This window comes from Ipomoea nil, unplaced genomic scaffold, assembly GCF_001879475.1.
Source record: "Ipomoea nil cultivar Tokyo-kokei standard unplaced genomic scaffold, Asagao_1.1 scaffold2782, whole genome shotgun sequence".
NCBI classification, from domain to species: Eukaryota; Viridiplantae; Streptophyta; class Magnoliopsida; order Solanales; family Convolvulaceae; genus Ipomoea; species Ipomoea nil.
The window spans coordinates 289,154-306,702 of NW_017619210.1; the positions used below are offsets into that span (position 1 = coordinate 289,154).

The following is a 17,549-nucleotide window of genomic DNA, read 5'->3' on the forward strand; positions in this document are numbered from 1 at the left end:
ATTCCGAGAATTGGGGCTGGGAGATTATATCCCTCAGAATAAGATTGGTCTCTTGAAGACAAATCATAGACCAAGTCCAGATTTGCTCTTTTTCATAGGATCAAGCAACTATCTGCTTCCCAACCCGCACCAAAGCATTATTCGCAAGTGCGTTATGATTATAGAGTTTTTAATGGTTACAAATCACCTACTCTTGGATCAGTGGGATCTAGGTGGATTTGGATGCCAAAAATTACTAACACAAAAGGACCCAAACAAGTCTGGGTACCTAAAAGCAATTAATCATTTTTGCAGGAAATTTGGTATTTCGATAGTGGATGCTCTCGACACATGACCGGCAATAAAGCTAGTCAAGTTGAGTTCAAAAGTATCGAAGGGCCAAAAGTAGTTTTTGGAGGAAACGATCGATATGGAATGACAAAAGGAACGGGTACAATTGTGAAAAATGGTCTACGAATTGAGGACATATCTTATGTCGAAGGATTAAAATTCAACTTGTTCAGCACAAGTCAATTTTGCGACAAAGGATATCTCGTAAAATTTTTCAAAGGTAAATGCCAAGTCAAGGACGAATCTACGAATGAAGTCGTACTCGCCGGATCAAGAAAGAGGAATATGTACGTTGTAGATTGGAGTACAACAAAGGACTCTGTGTGCTTGATGGCAAACAATTCGAATGAAGCTAGTTGGGAATGGCATAGAAGGCTAAACCATTTGAATTTCAAAACCATCAACAAGCTTGCAAGAAATAAGGTAGTCAAAGGACTACCCAACATTGTGTTCAAGAAAGATCAAATTTCTGATGCATGCTAGAAAGGAAAATAAATCAAAGCATCTTTCAAAAACAAAGCTCAAGAGTCAACATCAACACCCCTAAGTCTACTACACATGGATTTATTTGGTCCAGTAGACCCAGTAAGTATAAGTGGTAATAAATGTACTTTGGTTGTTGTTGATGATTTTTTCAGGTACACATGGACAATATTCATCAAGAAAAAGGATGAAGTCATATCAACGCTGCCAGAGCTATTAAAGCAAGTGCAAGTCGAGAAAGACATGGAGATTGCAACAATACGAACCGATCGAGGAACAGATTTGTGAACAGAGTGATTCAATCGTACTGCAATTCACAAGGAATCTTACATCAATTATCTACCGCACGAACGCCGCAACAAAATGGCGTAGCTGAAAGAAGAAATCGAACACTCAAGGAAGCCGCACGAGTCATGATATCAGCCGCCGGACTGCCAAAGAGATTTTGGGCAGAAGCTATCAATATGGCGTGCTATACTCAAAATCGCAGTCTAATCCACAAGTCCTATAACAAAACACCATATGAGTTATGGAAAGGGAGAAAACCCAATTTCACCTATTTTCATACATTTGGTTGTAAATGTTTTGTACTTGTTAATGGAAAGTCTCATTTAAAGACTTTTGACGAGCGAGCGGACGAAGGAACATTCTTAGGATATTCATCTACCAGCAATGCGTACAGAATATTCAACAAATCAACCATGGTGGTAGAAGAATCGATTCACGTCGTGTTCGACGAAAATCACGACAAAAATGACAAGGATAATGGAGGTAATCGTGATTTAAATAATTCTAATGATATTTTCAAAGATAATGTGTTGCAGGAGGTAGAAGAATCAAGTAATATGAGTACTCACCAAATTGAGACAATATCTAAAGTGACACCCGAAGTATCACCCACACCCACAACCGAAATTGCACCCGGAATTCCAACGGAAGAAATCCTAGTAGATGAACCCGAAGATGCACCCATCAACAATTCACAACAAGTGGAATTTCAACAAGAAGGAAACTCTGAGAATCCAATGAATTTTCAACCAAATTGAAAGTGGCTAAGAAATCACCTACATGATTTAGTAATTGGAAATCCGAGAGACGGAGTAAGAACATGATCATCTACAAGGATCAACAAGATGCACCAACAAGAGATGCAATGTTCTCATGTTTTCTATCACAACTGGAACCGAAAGAAATTGACGAAGCTTTAGCCGATCCAAGTTGGATAGATGCAATGCAAGAGGAATTAGATCAATTCAAGCGCAATGACGTATGGGAACTTGTTCCAAGACCAACGCACCAAAATGTAATTGGCACTAAATGGGTCTTTAGGAACAAAGCAAACGAAGACGGCGTGATTGTTAGGAATAAAGCAAGATTAGTCGCGAATGGATACTCACAAGAAGAAGGCATAGATTTTGATGAGACATTTGCCCCCGTCGCACGGCTCAAAGCAATCCGAATATTCCTAGCATATGCAGCGCACAAGAATTTCACTGTGTATCAAATGGACGTAAAGAGCGCATTTCTTAATGGCTTACTTGAAGAAGAATTTTACGTCGAACAACCACCCGATTTTGAGGTAAAAGACGTTGGTGATCAAGTCTACAAATTAAAGAAGACATTGTATGGGTTAAAACAAGCTCCGCGAGCTTGGTATGACACCTTGTCAATGTTCTTAATTAGTTGTGGATTGACCAAAGGTCTAGTCGATAAAACCCTCTTTAGAATTCAAGAAAATAATCACATTTTATTAGTACAAATTTATGTTGATGATATTATTTTGAGTAAAAGACATTTTTGGTCCTAGACTTATAGTGACACGGACAATTTTAGTCCTTTATAAAAAATTTAGACAATTTATAGACACACTTATTATGACAAAGACAATTTTGATCCTCCGTCTACATTTCTATTAGATAGCTGTTTGAGATGAGGGTATTTGCGTCATTTCATCTTCTCTTTATTCCATCTTTAATTTGCGTTATTCCATCTTCTCCAACGCCGACATTTTCCCCTCCTTCGTGGTAGACGATTTGTCGGACCACCACCATCTCCTCCTTCACTCTGCCGAGACAACCTCCTCCCCTGCCAACAACTACTTCTTCAACCCCCACTCCTCCGCCGACTTCATCCACGACCTTTGTGTCCTAGTAAGTACTCTCTGCGATGAAAAACACAAGAGTTTGAAAAATGATGTGGATCTTCTTGACGAGGGCGATGGTGGAGGTGGAGGCGGAGGCGGCAAGGTGTCGGCAGCAGAGTCGTGTTCGATTTGCCTTGAAACGGAGAATCGTAATGGGGATATATCTTGGGCTAAGCTTCAATGCGGTCATGAATTCCACCTGGGTTAGTTTAATTTTGAGCACCTTGCTATCTGATTTTGTAATTGAATTTTGGAATTTTCAAGATCCGATTAATTGCTCTGTAGAAATTGAAATTTGATCTTTTGAGATGCTTTGTCATTTTATATTGTGTTAGGCTGAATTAAGTGGCCAATATGCTTTGTGATTTTTAGTTGAGCAATCACGTTTATGGATGATGTCTCTTCAAACAACAACATTGATTTTAGAAGAAAATTTGAAGACGATCCCCTGTATCTCCTCTCTAACCAGTAACCACACCATTTTTCTGCCTCTAGGTTCTCTGTTTGAGCCCAAATACTGTTGTGTGCACCATGGTACAAGTCATCACCATTTATATGCCAAGAAAAAAAAAAGAGTTTTTGAGGCTGTTTCAGGGCTCATTGAATTAATAGCCCTTGTATTCCCATGGATCCTTTTGAATTATTAGTTCTTGAAGTTGTTTGAATTAATTTTATAATGATTTTATTACTTTGCGTAATTGGATTTTTTTTTATGAATATTAAAATTTTTATGCATCTATTTTACTTGGAATAAGTACATGTGCATTTACCTAAAGGCCTCAACAGCTCTTACATTCTGCAAATGAATGGTACACACCAATTCTTAGTGTCCATTGATTTTACTCTAAAATCTTGCTTCTACTTTAACACGTCCTCATATTTCTCCACTCATTTTATTGAACTCTGCTTGATATTTGACTGTATTTCTTCTTCTTAGACAAGTTGTTGTACCTTGTGATAACCTTTTTATGATATATTACCCTTTTGTATCCCTATTTAGTTGTGGTAAAATGTGTAATTGCTATTTCTTTATCAGGCCTCAGTGGTGTATGATAATTAATATCTTGCCTTGCTCAATTATCGTATTTGGTGAATTTGTTGTGTTTCCCTGATGCAGTTTTGACTTTTGAGGCCTTTATCATTCTCACCAACAATGGAGGTATACTTGTGTGTTTACTCATTTTCAGTTGACGAGTTATCTCGCTTAAATTTTTTGTGTCAATGCCGATAAATTTATTACAGGGAACATCAACTGCTAGGGATGAGAGAGGCTCGACTTCATCGGCGTTGGAGAAGATGGAATAACGCAAATTAAAGATGGAATAAAGAGGAGATGAAATGACGCAAATACCCTCATCTCAAACAGCCATCTAACAGAAATGTAGACGGAGGACCAAAATTGTCCTCGTCATAATAAGTGTGTCTATAAATTGTCTAAATTTTTTATAAAGGACTAAAATTGTCCGTGTCACTATAAGTCTATGACCAAAAATGTCTTTTACTCTATTATTTTTGGAAGTACTAATAAATCTCTATGTGAGAAATTTTCTAAGCTCATGCAGAACAGGTTCGAGATGAGTATGATGGGAGAATTAAATTACTTTTTGGGACTGCAAGTCAAGCAACTTGAAGAAGGAATTTTCATAAATCAAGCCAAGTACACAAGAGATCTTATCAAGAAATTTGGCCTAGATGGAAAATCCTCAGTCAAAATTCCCATGAGTACATCTCAAAAATTGGATAAAGATGATGAAGGAAAAGATGTCGACCAAACGATTTGTCGAGGGAAGATTGGATCGTTACTATACTTAATCGCAAGCAGACTGGACATATCCTACTCGGTTGGCGTATATGCGACATTCCAATCAAAGCCCAAAGAAAGTCATCTAATCACAACCTAGAAGATAATCCAATATCTAAAAGGAACAATCAATGTGGGATTATGGTATCCCAAAGAAGGAGATTTTACACTAACTGGTAATTCAAATGCAGATTTTGCAGGTTGTAAAATAGACCGAAAAAGTACCTTAGGGACATGCCAGTTCTTAGGAGGAAGATTGGTCTCTTGGTTCAGCAAAAAGCAAAACTCCATAGCTACGAGCACTGCCGAAGCCGAATTTATATTGCAGCTAGGAGTTGTTGTGCACAAATCTTGTTGATGAAGCAACAATTATTGGACAATGGGATTAAGTGCGAAAACTGTAACACCCCGTGTTACGGCCTCTAACCCAAACTAATTATTTAATTACTTACCCTTAAAAGAGAATTGAATTCCCTTAATTAATTAAGAAGGGTCCACCATGGATCATAGACCCTTATCCCTAAACCAAACCCTTAGTCCTATAAGGAATAGAATAAGTAAATCCCTACCATTCAGACCCTAGTTAGGAATCTTAGATATATATAAGGACATAGGAGGCACCTAGAATTCACACCACAATAGATTCCACCACACAAGAATTCCCAAGAATTACCCTATCACCAAACGTAGGAGAAATCACGAAGAGGAGATCTTAGAGAAAGAACCTTAGTAGCCAATGATTCTAATTAAGGCTAAGAGGTAACCCATGTCTCAACAAAATCTATTTTCCTTGCTATAATCTCCTTCATTGGCTCCTTCAATATATGATTCTGTGTTTGCATCTTGATATGGCTTTTCTTGAGATTGATATGATGATTATGAGATAACCATGATGTTTATGAGATGATCTTGATGTTTATATTCTAATCTTGATACTTATGTGATAATCTTGATGTTCTTGATTCTAAGATAAATTATATCAATGATCTTGTGTTTTAATTATGACTAGAGCCCTAGGGTTTAAACGTTGATTTCGTATTGTGTTATTCTTGGTATGTTTGGGTGGGATTTTGCATGATCGGGTATTGAGTGTTGGCATTTTAGAAGTCGTATTAGGATGTATTTAATGTGATTCTTGGTTTTAATCCATTACTTGATTATCTGGTGTCGTCGTTTGTGTTTAAATGTGTTTGGACATGGTTTCAGTTCCACGAGGGATCCCGGGACCGAATTATTACATAAGAGTCAGTGGGGGGTAGGTGGGGGCAGGGGTACCCACCACCTACCTGCTGCCCCATGAGGCCGCCCGGCAGCGGGCAGGCGTTTGCTCGCTGGGCACCCGCTGTCCCGTGTTGTGCCGCCGGCGGGTGGCCCTCCACCCTCCGGCCACCCGCTGGAATTCTAGTGTCGAACGTGGTGGTTTTCCCCGTTTGATATTTCCCCATGTCCTGTGGTGTCCCATTGGACCCCGTTTGTCGTGCCTGAGTCTAGTTTGATGTTTCGGGTACCGTTCAAAGGATAAGAGAGTCTTGTATATTGCATGCTAGTCGAATTGGTATCCCATGGACCTAGGAGAAAGGAGCATGAACCCCTTAGGCGTATCTCTAGTAATGTGGTTGACCACGCATAGATTATATATGTATGATTTCCCCTCCTTATGTGTTAATGTGGGTTGCATGTGCTTGGCTATGTGTTATTTGTGCATGATACCCCAATTGGTTGCGATCAATTAGCTATACAGGCAGTTGGATGGGTTGAGAACCATCGGCTGTTAACCCGGCCAGTTGCGATCGGATTGGTATATAAATATATATAGGGTTGCGGTCCACTGTTTGGTTGCGATCAAACGTTATAAATGAGCTGTGATTCATCGATTGGTTGCGATCAATCCCCTTGTGCTGCGGTACAAGGCAGGGTGCTTCGGGGCCGTGTCAAAGCTATATGCGCTGACCCTCATGTATGGGCATGCGATTGGTCCTGCGGCACCACCAAATGTGTTTACGTGGTGAAACACATTTGGGCATGCGATTGTTTTCATGTTTTAATACGTGCTGAGATAATGATTATATACTAATATGAATGATGTGAAATCGTCTTGTGACCATAGGGTGTATGATAATATCTTCATATGCGTAATTATATCTGATGAATGTGCCTACCCTTACCTGTTGAGTCTATTCTCGGTTTTAAATTAGAGTTTCATAAGTATATATCTATTTCGGCTTCAAAATGGTTTTCCTTATATATATATATATATATATATATATATATATATATATATATATATATATATATATATATATATATATATATATATATCTACCTATATTGTATTTTAACGCGTTAGAGTGGGTTACCAGCATTATTCGCTGAACAGATATATTTGGCTTTCAAGCACAGATGAGTAGCTCCGGAGCGCGCTAGAGGACCCGAGGCTTAGCTAGTTAGTTCCTTATCGGTTTACGTGCTATGATGATGTACTTAATATTGATTTGAGGATTTATGATGTTTAGATAGATTAGCCTGTGCGTCTGAGTTCTCCAGCTCAGACGTGCATAGCACCCCAACAATTATGTTTAGTTATGCTCTGTTTTGGGATTTAATGATAGTATTACCTTTATTTCATAAGAATTCAAATTTTTAAATTTTAGGGGTGTTACAAAAATGTTAGCATTTTATGCGATAATACTAGTGCGATCGCCATAACCCAAAATCCGGTGCTTCATTTGCGAACCAAGCATATCGACGTTCGACACCATTTTATCCGAGACCACGTCGAAAAGAAGGATTTAAAAATCGATCACATTCCCACGGAGAATCAAATTGCCGACATTCTCACAAAACCGTTTTGTGAATCTCGTTTTGCAACTCTAAGGCATGAAATGGGAATGATCGAAATGAGCTAAGTATTTCTAAACTCTTAATTTTGAAATGAGTTCGCACCCTGAGTGAAATGTGTTATTTATGTGACTTATGTGATCTTACGTGTGTTGGCAATTTATTTTAAGGAATTCATATTCTGTGCAAATTGTGTTATATTTGTGTACGTGTGTTATGTAATAGGTTGCGCACATGTTTTCGTAAAATGTGCTTATGTGCTTAAATGTGTTAATTGTGTCTTACAAAATGTGCGTACATGTTTTCGTAATTTAATTATGTGAAATTTGTGTTATACATGCTTACATATTTGTCACATCTTTATCATAATTAATTTGTGTCACCTAATTGCTATATTATCTATAAGTGTGCTTTAATTAGTTTAATTAATTTAAGCTATGTGTATGCAATTAAGGTGGAATTCATTTTGGTTGGGTTATCATAAAAAGGGGGAACTTTCTGATGAATTTTGGAACTTGCTTTTCGCCCAAACCATTCTCGCCCAATCTGTACCCTCAAAAGTCAAAGATATGTTAGGTTCAGGTCTGTAGAAAGGCAATTGGATTTAATTTGTTTTGGAAATTAGAAGACCTTTTTAGTCTGTTAGGCATATATCTGACAATCAAAGAAATTATTAGCTTTATTGAATTTTGAAATCGAGGTGATACTATTTATCTGGAATATATTTATTGCTCTAACAGATTATTTTTGAGATTTTTTTTATCTGATTTGCTCCAGGTTGGCGGTTATTTGAAGCACAATTTTTGGCGCCATGTACCCACAAATGGAGTATTTAAATCTGAGCTGGCATATTTAAATCATGTAGAAGGTCGAATTTATCCTCAAAGAGATAAATAGTCTCTCTCCATCCACTAAGGGGCAAGAGTGTAAATTCACAAGGATTTTGTCCTCAATCCTAACGGGTAGAAGGAGGAAACTGAAAAATAAACTCATCTCATCTTCTTCTCCATTCTCGCCGGCCGACTTCAACAAAGAGGAAGAAACCCAAACCATCTCAAATGCTTCCACACCCATCTCAAACCTTCCATTCTAAATCATTATACCCATAAATACCCATCACCCAAACCTAAAATCACACCCAAACCCCTCAAGATTTTCCGATATTACCACCGAAAAACACTAAAATCTCACCAAAATCACTCAAATCAAGTTCTAATCAATGGAGGTTGATCCAAGTCAAATGGAGACCGAGACAATCACCACCGGAGGAACAAGGAGGTCAAGCCGTGTGCTAAGTGGGATGATCCTCGACACCACCGATTTCACCAATCAAGTTCAAGACAAGAATTTGGGGGTTGTTAAATTTTTTCACCTTTAGATGAAGTGACCGAATTATATTTGCATGCTAAAATTGAGAATAATTCGATCAAGTCCATGGTGAAAGGTGTAGAAGTGGAGATAAATGTCGATGATTTTCGGAGAATATTTAACCTGGTAGAGTCGAACTTGAGAGTTGAGACTCACGATTTTGATTTGAATGCCATTTGGGCCAAGGTACGCAATGCCAACGCACCGCTAGCACCTAAGTTAAACGGCGAGAAAAATGATCTTAAAAAGGAATATGGACTCTTGTTGGATATTATATACACAAGTGTGTTGAGTCTAGATATTATTGCCGTGATAAATTGTCTAAGGAGAAGCTCATGATTATGAATGTTATTGTGAACAATGTTTGTGTTGATTGGGGATTATTCTTGTTTGAGAAGTTGTGTGATCAACTTGAGAAAGCCAAACTGTTGGTGGAGGGATGGTTCCAACAGGAGGTTGGTTATGGTTTTGCAGTTGGGGAGATCCTAAGAACAAAAAATTTACCCCTATCCAAAGCCAAACTTGTCCTAAACCAAAACTATCTTTTTAAACCCAACACCACCGAATCCAAAGCCCCCACCGTACCTAAACCCTCTCGAAAAAGAAAAACCCCCAACCCTCAAAACCCTCCATAACTCTTAGACCCATTATTCGCGAGGCGAGTAATGAGGGACCCAACACCCCCGCCATAAGATCAAACGAAGATGCTTCAATCCACCCTATACCATATGTACCCTCATCCATCATCAATTCCTTAAACCCAAACAATCCACCTTTGCCGGTTGATAGAGTAGAGGTTGGTAGTGTGGATGATGTACCAACTCTTGGAGCGGATAGTGTGTTGCTTGAGGAGTTTGAGCGTGCAAGAGCATGGAGATCTTGGAGATTGTCTGATCACAATAAACTGGCCGAAACCATTGGGCCGAATACCTTGGAAAGAGAAGAACTTGTTCTAAGTTGTTTAGGAACTCGTGACCTTGCGCAGGCCAAGAGATTATCTGTGATTAATACTTGTTTTGTGACTAAGGTTGCACAGAAGAGAAGGACAGAAAAGAGTGTGGTTGTTGAAATCGCACCGGATGCACCTCTTGGAGAATTTGATCCAAATGATGTTCGCCGAGCTACTATCAATTCCTTGGAAGAAATTCGAAGAGCTCCCGGTGAAGGATCAATGGCAAGAGTTGATGATGTAGGCTTGCCGGAGTTGGACCTGTACCCTGCTACATTTGGTGATGAGAATTTGAGCTATGAATCCTATTTTCCTCATCCCGCTACGGAGATTACGGGATCAATTCATGAAGATGTTAGTGAACCAAGAAATCAAGTGTCCTTGAATTTGAATGAAGCAAACAATTTTCCAACTTTGCCAACAAGGTGTGATATTTATGACCAAGAAAATCGAAGAAACACTACACCTTTGATGATTTGCTACACCAATGAGACCAATGTCGAACCAAGCTTAGCCGAAGCAATGATTGCCACTCCGCATGATGAGTTATTTGACTCCTTGCCGAATCCTACGCCTCCAACACAACCCGAAGTACCTTTCAATACTCAATCTTTGTGAGAGGAAATTGCGGGTGATATAAAATTGCTAGTTCAAGAATTAACAGGAGGATTGGATAGCAAAATTGACAACATGGATCACAAACTTGATGACTATCACAAAGCCATGTTTGATCGTGCCGAGCAATTGTTTAATAGGCAAGGACTCTTTAAACATGAGATTGATACGGCCAAAGAGGAGTTACGGAGTGAAATATTGAAGATGTTTCTTGAAATGGGCAAGTTGGGCATCGAAACCAATTCTAGGCTAAAGTTGTTGGAGCAACAAATGAAAAGACTCCTACAACAAACCAATATCAACAAAGATTTGCTTGATGGAGTTCGACAAAATCAAGTCATCGCTTCGGATAACTTTCAAAAGTTTGTTGATGCTGCTGAAAAGGGGGAAAGACTTGCAAGTAATTTTGTACCTGTGACACCCCGAAATCCAAATTCAATTAAGGGATTAATTAAATAATTAATCCTATTTCAATTTGTAATTTAATTCCTTAAATTCCTGAAATTTTATAGTTAGGGACTAGTAATTGACTAGTCAACCCCAGAGTCAAAGTTGTACATTGAGCTTTGTAAGGAGTTCCCTTGTTCCTTACACTTCCTTATGTTAGTAAGGGTATTCTTGACCTTTCACTTGTTGTTGGTATTGTAACCTAGTAGACCACCTTCATTCTCTCCTTACACTTTTCTAAAAATCTAGCTCCATATTCTCTCTAAAAAAGTGAGTAGTTTTTCTTCCAAGCCAAGTTGAAGCTTTGCCAAAACATCAAGAGTTTCTTCCAAGATTCAACCTTTCATATATTTGGGCATCTAGGAGGGTAAGATCTAAGTTCATCTTGTGTTTTTGGTTTTATCTAAGGTGTCTTTTCTTAAAGATAGGATCTTTATGATCTTTTGGTATGTTCTTGAAGTGGGTTTGGAAGGTGAGCCTTGAGAGGAGCTTGTTGAGGTGTAAAGTGAAGTCTTTAGTCTACAAGAGGTAACCCATGCTCTACAAAATCTATTTTGCTTACCTATATGATGATTTCTTGGATTCTACATGTGTTTTTGCTATGGAATGTGAGTGTTTATGCATTGTCTTGTGAAAATGCATATCTAGAGCTTGTGTTTAGGGTTCATTTGTGCCATTCCTTGGCATTTCGTTTGATTTAAGTCATTTTGTTGTGTTTGGTGAGATTTGGCATGTTTTGGACTTGAATTTGAGTTTGGAGATGAAAATCTGCGAAGTGTTTTGTTGTGGTACAGGATTGTACCCGCGGGCGGAACGGCGGGTAAGAGGCCCACCCGCCGCCCACACGCAGGGTACACGTTGTGGAAGGCTTGTACCCGCGGGCAAGACCACGGGTAAGGGCCTACCCGTGGGCCCACCCGCGGGGTACGTATTGTGGTTTGGCGGAGATTCGTTCCCAGTGATTCTTTTGACTCGGTATTTGGTCTTTGGACTTCCCGATGTTATTTTGTGGAACTATTTGAGTGTCTTCTTGATGTTTCGTATGTCTAGAACTATATGGTAGGAACCCATGTAGGTATTTGGTGTCGTGAATCGTGGTAAGTGTTCAACATTGTGTTTCGTTGAACCGTGATGAGTCTTGTGTGTTCTTCGGAACTACGTTTGGTTTACCCGTTTGATGAGCATGCTAGTTCGGGGTTTTAAATGCTAGCATGTGTGTTGTTTGTACCTTCCTATTGGTTGATGATAACTTGTGTTATTCATCGTTGTTGGTGTTGGGCTGTGACCCATTCCTTGATTGAGTATAGTTTCATATCTTCGTTGTGATCCATTGATTGATTCATGTTGTGGTGTGATGTGTGTGTGCGACTTTACCTGGATTGCACGATTAGTGGTATGGGACACTAGTCACCAAGGTATTGCAGCGGTCCTCGTGGTGGCCGTGACGTGATTATGGAGTTGTGACCTTTGTGTAAGGTTCACGTGATTCTTGGGTGGCATGTGTTGCCGTGTGTGTGTACGGTACCCTCGTGTACTATGAAATTGGTGGTCTCGTTGTTGGTCGTTGGTGGGGGGACGACGGTCCCAGGGGGAAAAGGTTGGACTAAGAAGTACAGGGGTCCTGGAGGTAATGGTTGGAAGAAGAAATAAGGTTGGGGGTAGCCATAAGGTTGGAACCGGGCATAAGGAAGGCATATCAACTCGTGATGGGTGATGTCACGAGGGCTTGTGTAGCCGTTGTTGTGAGTTCTCTTCTTATGACGTGTGTAGTCACAAGGGCATGTGTTGCCATCGGTCTTGTCTTTATCCTTTGTGTTGTGGTTATCCTTTGTGGTTTTGGGATGTGTTTCCGTATCCTTGTTGAGAGTGTTGAGTCTTGTGTTGACTATTGCCCTCTTGGTTTTGTACTTATATACTTATGTATTCCATTTCGAAAATGGCTTTACAACTTATATCTTATCTATGTATGTTATTTCACATGTATTGGTGGGTTACCAGCATTATTCGCTGACCGGGCGTCGTCCCATGTTTTATTGTGTTCTTTCAGGTGATGTCTATGCAAGTGCGCGGTCTAGTGCTTGCTAGTATAGCTTCTCCCTCTTTGTTTTGTGGCCTGTGTGCCAGTTTAGATGTAGCACTTTGAGAATATGGTTTAGATGTAAACATTGCAGATGTTGTCGTAGCGTTCATCCTTTTGGTGAACGTGGCATAACACCCCATGTTTCGGATTATGTTTATCTAGTTATCTTTCAGTCTTCTGCTGTGTTTGTGGTTTAGCTCAGTTATCTGCATGTTTAAAGCTTTTAAATAGCTTGTTTTTAGGGGGTGTTACAGTATCCCCTTTCTATGCACCACAGCCGATTGGACCAGTTATTGTTGAGCTCATTCGGTCAACAACATCTAGAGGAGGAGAATCAAGTAGAGGTCGAGACCTAGGTCGTGGAGGAAGCATGATAGATTATCTAAGGGGTACACATGCTAGCTCAAGCTCAACCCCACAAGGTGTTCCACAGTCCACGCTGATTGCACCATTGCCAAAGCCAATTGCCACTAGGATGTAAAAGTTGCAAGAGCTACAAACCAAGTTTGGAGATCGGAGTGAGCAAATGTGTGATGGCCAATTGTTTGATGAGTGCATCACTTGGCATGAAGCAGGCGTTTTGAGAGGAGAAAGCATAAGGGAAGCCTACGGCAATTACGTGATTGGACAAGTGACAGCCCCGTACCAAAACTAAAGCCATGAAAATGATTTCAAGAAGTTAAGGGCGTACATCAATGCGAAGCTAAGAGGGAGGTAAAAATTGTTTGATACATTTTTTGGTGTACATAATATCTAGCTAGCACATTACTATCTTTTGGTACGTTTTTATGCTAAGCTAAGTGGGTTAATTATGCATGACGAATTAGTATCATACTTATCTAGTATTATTAGGGGTGTTACAACCTATGCCTCAAATTTCCCACCCCAACAGGGGTTGGTGTTGCTCGAGGGGACCAAAAGATAAGTCGTAGCTGCTACTTGAGGGTTTGCCGCCAAATCAGGTAGAGAGACCTCCAGGTCCACACCATAGTCGAGAAGGCACTTCAAGAGTAGGAAAAATGACCTCGAGCCAAACCTATAGTGGAGACTGAAAAGGTAGTTTTGGACCTTAGCCGACCTGATAAGGTGGTAAAGGTGGGAATAGGGCTCCCGGCCGACCTCCGAGGTTGGATCATTAAGGTCATTCGCAACTACAGGCTCAAGACCCCAAAGAAGAAATTCGTATGACGAGTTTGGAACTCTAAGCGCTTGCTCAAATTTTTCAATGATTCAGATACTAAGGCGGTCCGGCCCCTTATGGTTTATTCTTGTAATAAAAGTAGCAAAATTCGTCACGCACCCATTTTACTCCTATTTGAAGATGGGAGAAGGGAGTGGGGGACTCGAGCATAGTCCGGCTGACCTCTCCACGAATGGTCCATCCAACCTTGCAACGAATGGTCCATTCAACTTTGCAACGAATGGTCCATTCAACCTTGCAGCGAATGGTCAATCAAATGGTACATCCAACCTTGCAACAAATGGTGCATCAAATGGTCCATTCAACCTTGCAACGAATGGTCCATCAAATGGTTCATTCAACCTTTGCAACGAATGGTCCATTCAACATTGGGTCCAAAGTCGAGAGACTTCGACATATAACAACTGGAACCCTAGGGGCGATACAAGGTCCGACCTCACCTATCGTCAAACGGAAGAGCTTTTGGGTCCAATGTCGAATGACTTCGACCTAAAGCCGCTAACGCCAAAGGGGCGATACGAGGTCCAACCTCACCTATCACCAAACAGAAGAGCTTTTGGGTCCAAAGTCGAAGGACTTCGACCTGAAACCACTAACACCAAAGGGGCGATACGTGTTCCGACCTCACCTATCACCGAACGGAAGGTTTGGTTTGATTAGGAGCTGTGGCAAAACTCCAACCTCAAGCCTTAGAGCTCGTCTGGAGAAGAGCTCAAGCATTTGCGTTTGTTGATGTTGGACCCCAAGCCTCGGAGGTCATCTAGAGTGGAGTCCAACTCTTTGCGTTTGTTGAGGGTGGACCTCAATCCTTGTAGGTGATCTGGAAGGGAGTCCACCCTTTGCGTTTGTTGAAGTCGGACCTCAAGCCTTAGAGGTCATCCGAAGTGAGGCCAAAGCCTTCGTATTTGGTGAGGTTGGACCTCAAGCCTTAGAGGTCATCCGAAGCAGGGTCCAAGCCTTTGAGTTTGAGTCTGGACCTCAAGCCTTAGAGCTCATCCGAAACGGGGTCCAAGCCTTTGAGTTTGAGGTTGGACCTCTAGCCTTAGAGCTCGTCCGTAGCAGAGCTCAAGCTTTTGTGTTTGTTTTTTGTTGGACCTCAAGCCTTAGAACTCATCCTAAGCGAAGTCCAAGTCGTTGCGTTTGTTTGAGGTTGGACCTCATCTCAAGGTGTTAAAGTTAAGGAGTCCGAGTTAAAGAGCTCATCGTGGAGAACTCATATCGAAGAGCTCACCCAAGTACCTCGAGGTGAGGAGTTCAAATCCAAAAGGTCATCCCAGCAAGCTCATGTTAAAAGAGTTCATTGCGAGGAGCCCAAGTTGAAGAGCTTGTCAAGGGGTCCAGGTTAAGGAGGTCAAGTTGAAGAGCTCGACGCATGGAGCTCAAGTGGAAAGGCTCAGCACGAAGGGCCCCAGAGCTCGAGTCCTTGCACCCGTGGAAGTTTGGACCTCATGTTTGGAGCCCGATCCGAGTAAGGTGTGGATCTCAGATCCTTGTACTTGTTGGAGGTCAGACCCTAAACTTTGGAGCTCACTCACGCAGTGCAAAGAGATGTAAGCGCAAACAATTGGAGGAAAATATACATATGCGCGTGTGACTTCGATGCTGTGTTTTGGAGGGGGTAGAGTCGTGTTGTCCAAGGTCATGGAGTAAGAGTACTCTCTTTCCCTGACTACTTCTAGCAGCTCAGAGAGTGGGGGACTAATGATGGAATAATTACAAATGGACCCGAAGCGTAATAATATGGAGCGGACAAAGCCCGAAGCACTGGACCCGGACCTAAGCCGAGGTCCACCAAGGTAGACCATGGCCAAGGTCCATTGAGGCAGACCATGGCCGAGGTCCATCGTTGCAGACCATGGTCGAGGTCTACCAAGGAAGACCATGGCCGAGGTCCATCGAGGCAGACCATAGCCGAGGTCCATCAAGGCAGACCATGGCCGAGGTCTACTGAGGCAAACCATGGTCGAGGTCCACCAAGGAAGACCATGGCCGAGGTCCATCAAGACAGACCATGGCTGAGGTCCATCGGGGCAAACCATGGCCGACGTCCACCAAGGCAGACCATAGCAGAGGTCGGCCATGGTGTAGTCAGCTACCCCGAGGTTGGCCACCCCGGGGTCGGCCACATCAAGGTCGGCCACTTGGCCGAGCTTCGTGCTCGGCCAAATGGTCCGGTGTCCGCGTTGTCTGAGTCTCGCGGCGTACGTTGTGGTCCAAGACGGTTGAGACGACTGTAACACCCCGTGTTACGGCCTTCAATCCCGGATTAATTATTTAATTAATCCCGTTAATAATAATTAAATATGATTTAATTCGGTTAGGTTTCCTTTAATTAATTAATAAGGTCCACCATGAACCGTGGACCCTTGCCTAAATTAGAGTCCTAAGCCTATTAGGAATAAAGAAAGTAAACCCTTTACTATTCAGATTCTAATTAGGAATCCTAGACCTAGTTATCTATTAGGAATAAAGGAAGTAGGCCTTTTACTATTCAGACTATGATTAGGATTCCCTTTAATTAATTAATATGGTCCACTATGGATCATGGACCCTTATCCCTAAAATAAACCCTTAGTTCTATAAGGAATAGAATTAGTAAACGCATATCATTCAGACCCTAATTAGGAGTCTTAAATATATAAATAGGGATATAGGAGGCACCTAGATCTTTCACCACCATAATCTCTCACCACACAAGAAGTTCCAAGAATCCCCTTAGGAGAAATCAAGAAAGAAGAAGGCTTAAAGAAAGACCCTTCATTGCCAAGGAATTAATTAAGGCTAAGAGGTAACCCATGTCTCAACAAAACCTATGCGTGATCATTCACATACAAAGAATAATCCTAAGGGGTTCATACTTCTTTCACCTAGGTCAACGGGATACCAATTCAACTAGCATGCAATATATAAGACTCATACAACCTACGAACGGTACCCGAAATATCAAACTAGACATAGGCACGATAGACGGAGTCCGTTGGGACACCACGGGGATCGGGGGAACAAATACGTGCACGACCCAAGCCACGTGACTATTTCCTGGCTGAACATATATATTTGGCTTTCAGGCACTGATGAGTAGACACCGGAGCGCGCTAGAGATTCGAGGCGTAGTGTAGATAGTTTCCCTTTCGGCCTGCGTGCCATTTACTTTATTATAGAATTTAGTTAGTTAGCCTGTGCATCTGAGTTCTCCAGCTCAGGTGTGGCATAACACCCCGTACCTTTATGTTTAACAATGCTCTGTTTGAGATTTAATAATAGAATACCTTTATTATATAAGTCTTTAAAAGT

At 41.1% G+C, this 17,549-nt stretch overlaps 1 protein-coding gene across 1 annotated transcript; it reads left to right on the forward strand.

Annotated features, from left to right (window-relative positions):
• The first annotated feature begins 14,375 nt into the window (after window positions 1-14,375).
• LOC109157462 (merozoite surface antigen 2-like) lies at window positions 14,376-14,915 on the forward strand. Its single transcript, XM_019305365.1, has one exon. The coding sequence runs from the start codon at window positions 14,376-14,378 to the stop codon at window positions 14,913-14,915; it is 540 nt and encodes a 179-aa protein (XP_019160910.1).
• The last annotated feature ends 2,634 nt before the right edge of the window (window positions 14,916-17,549 follow it).

What these genes read in the sequence shown, in the direction of transcription:
- LOC109157462 (XM_019305365.1), top strand. Translation starts at nt 14,376, where the DNA reads ATGGGAGAAGGGAGTGGGGGACTCGAGCATAGTCCGGCTGACCTCTCC.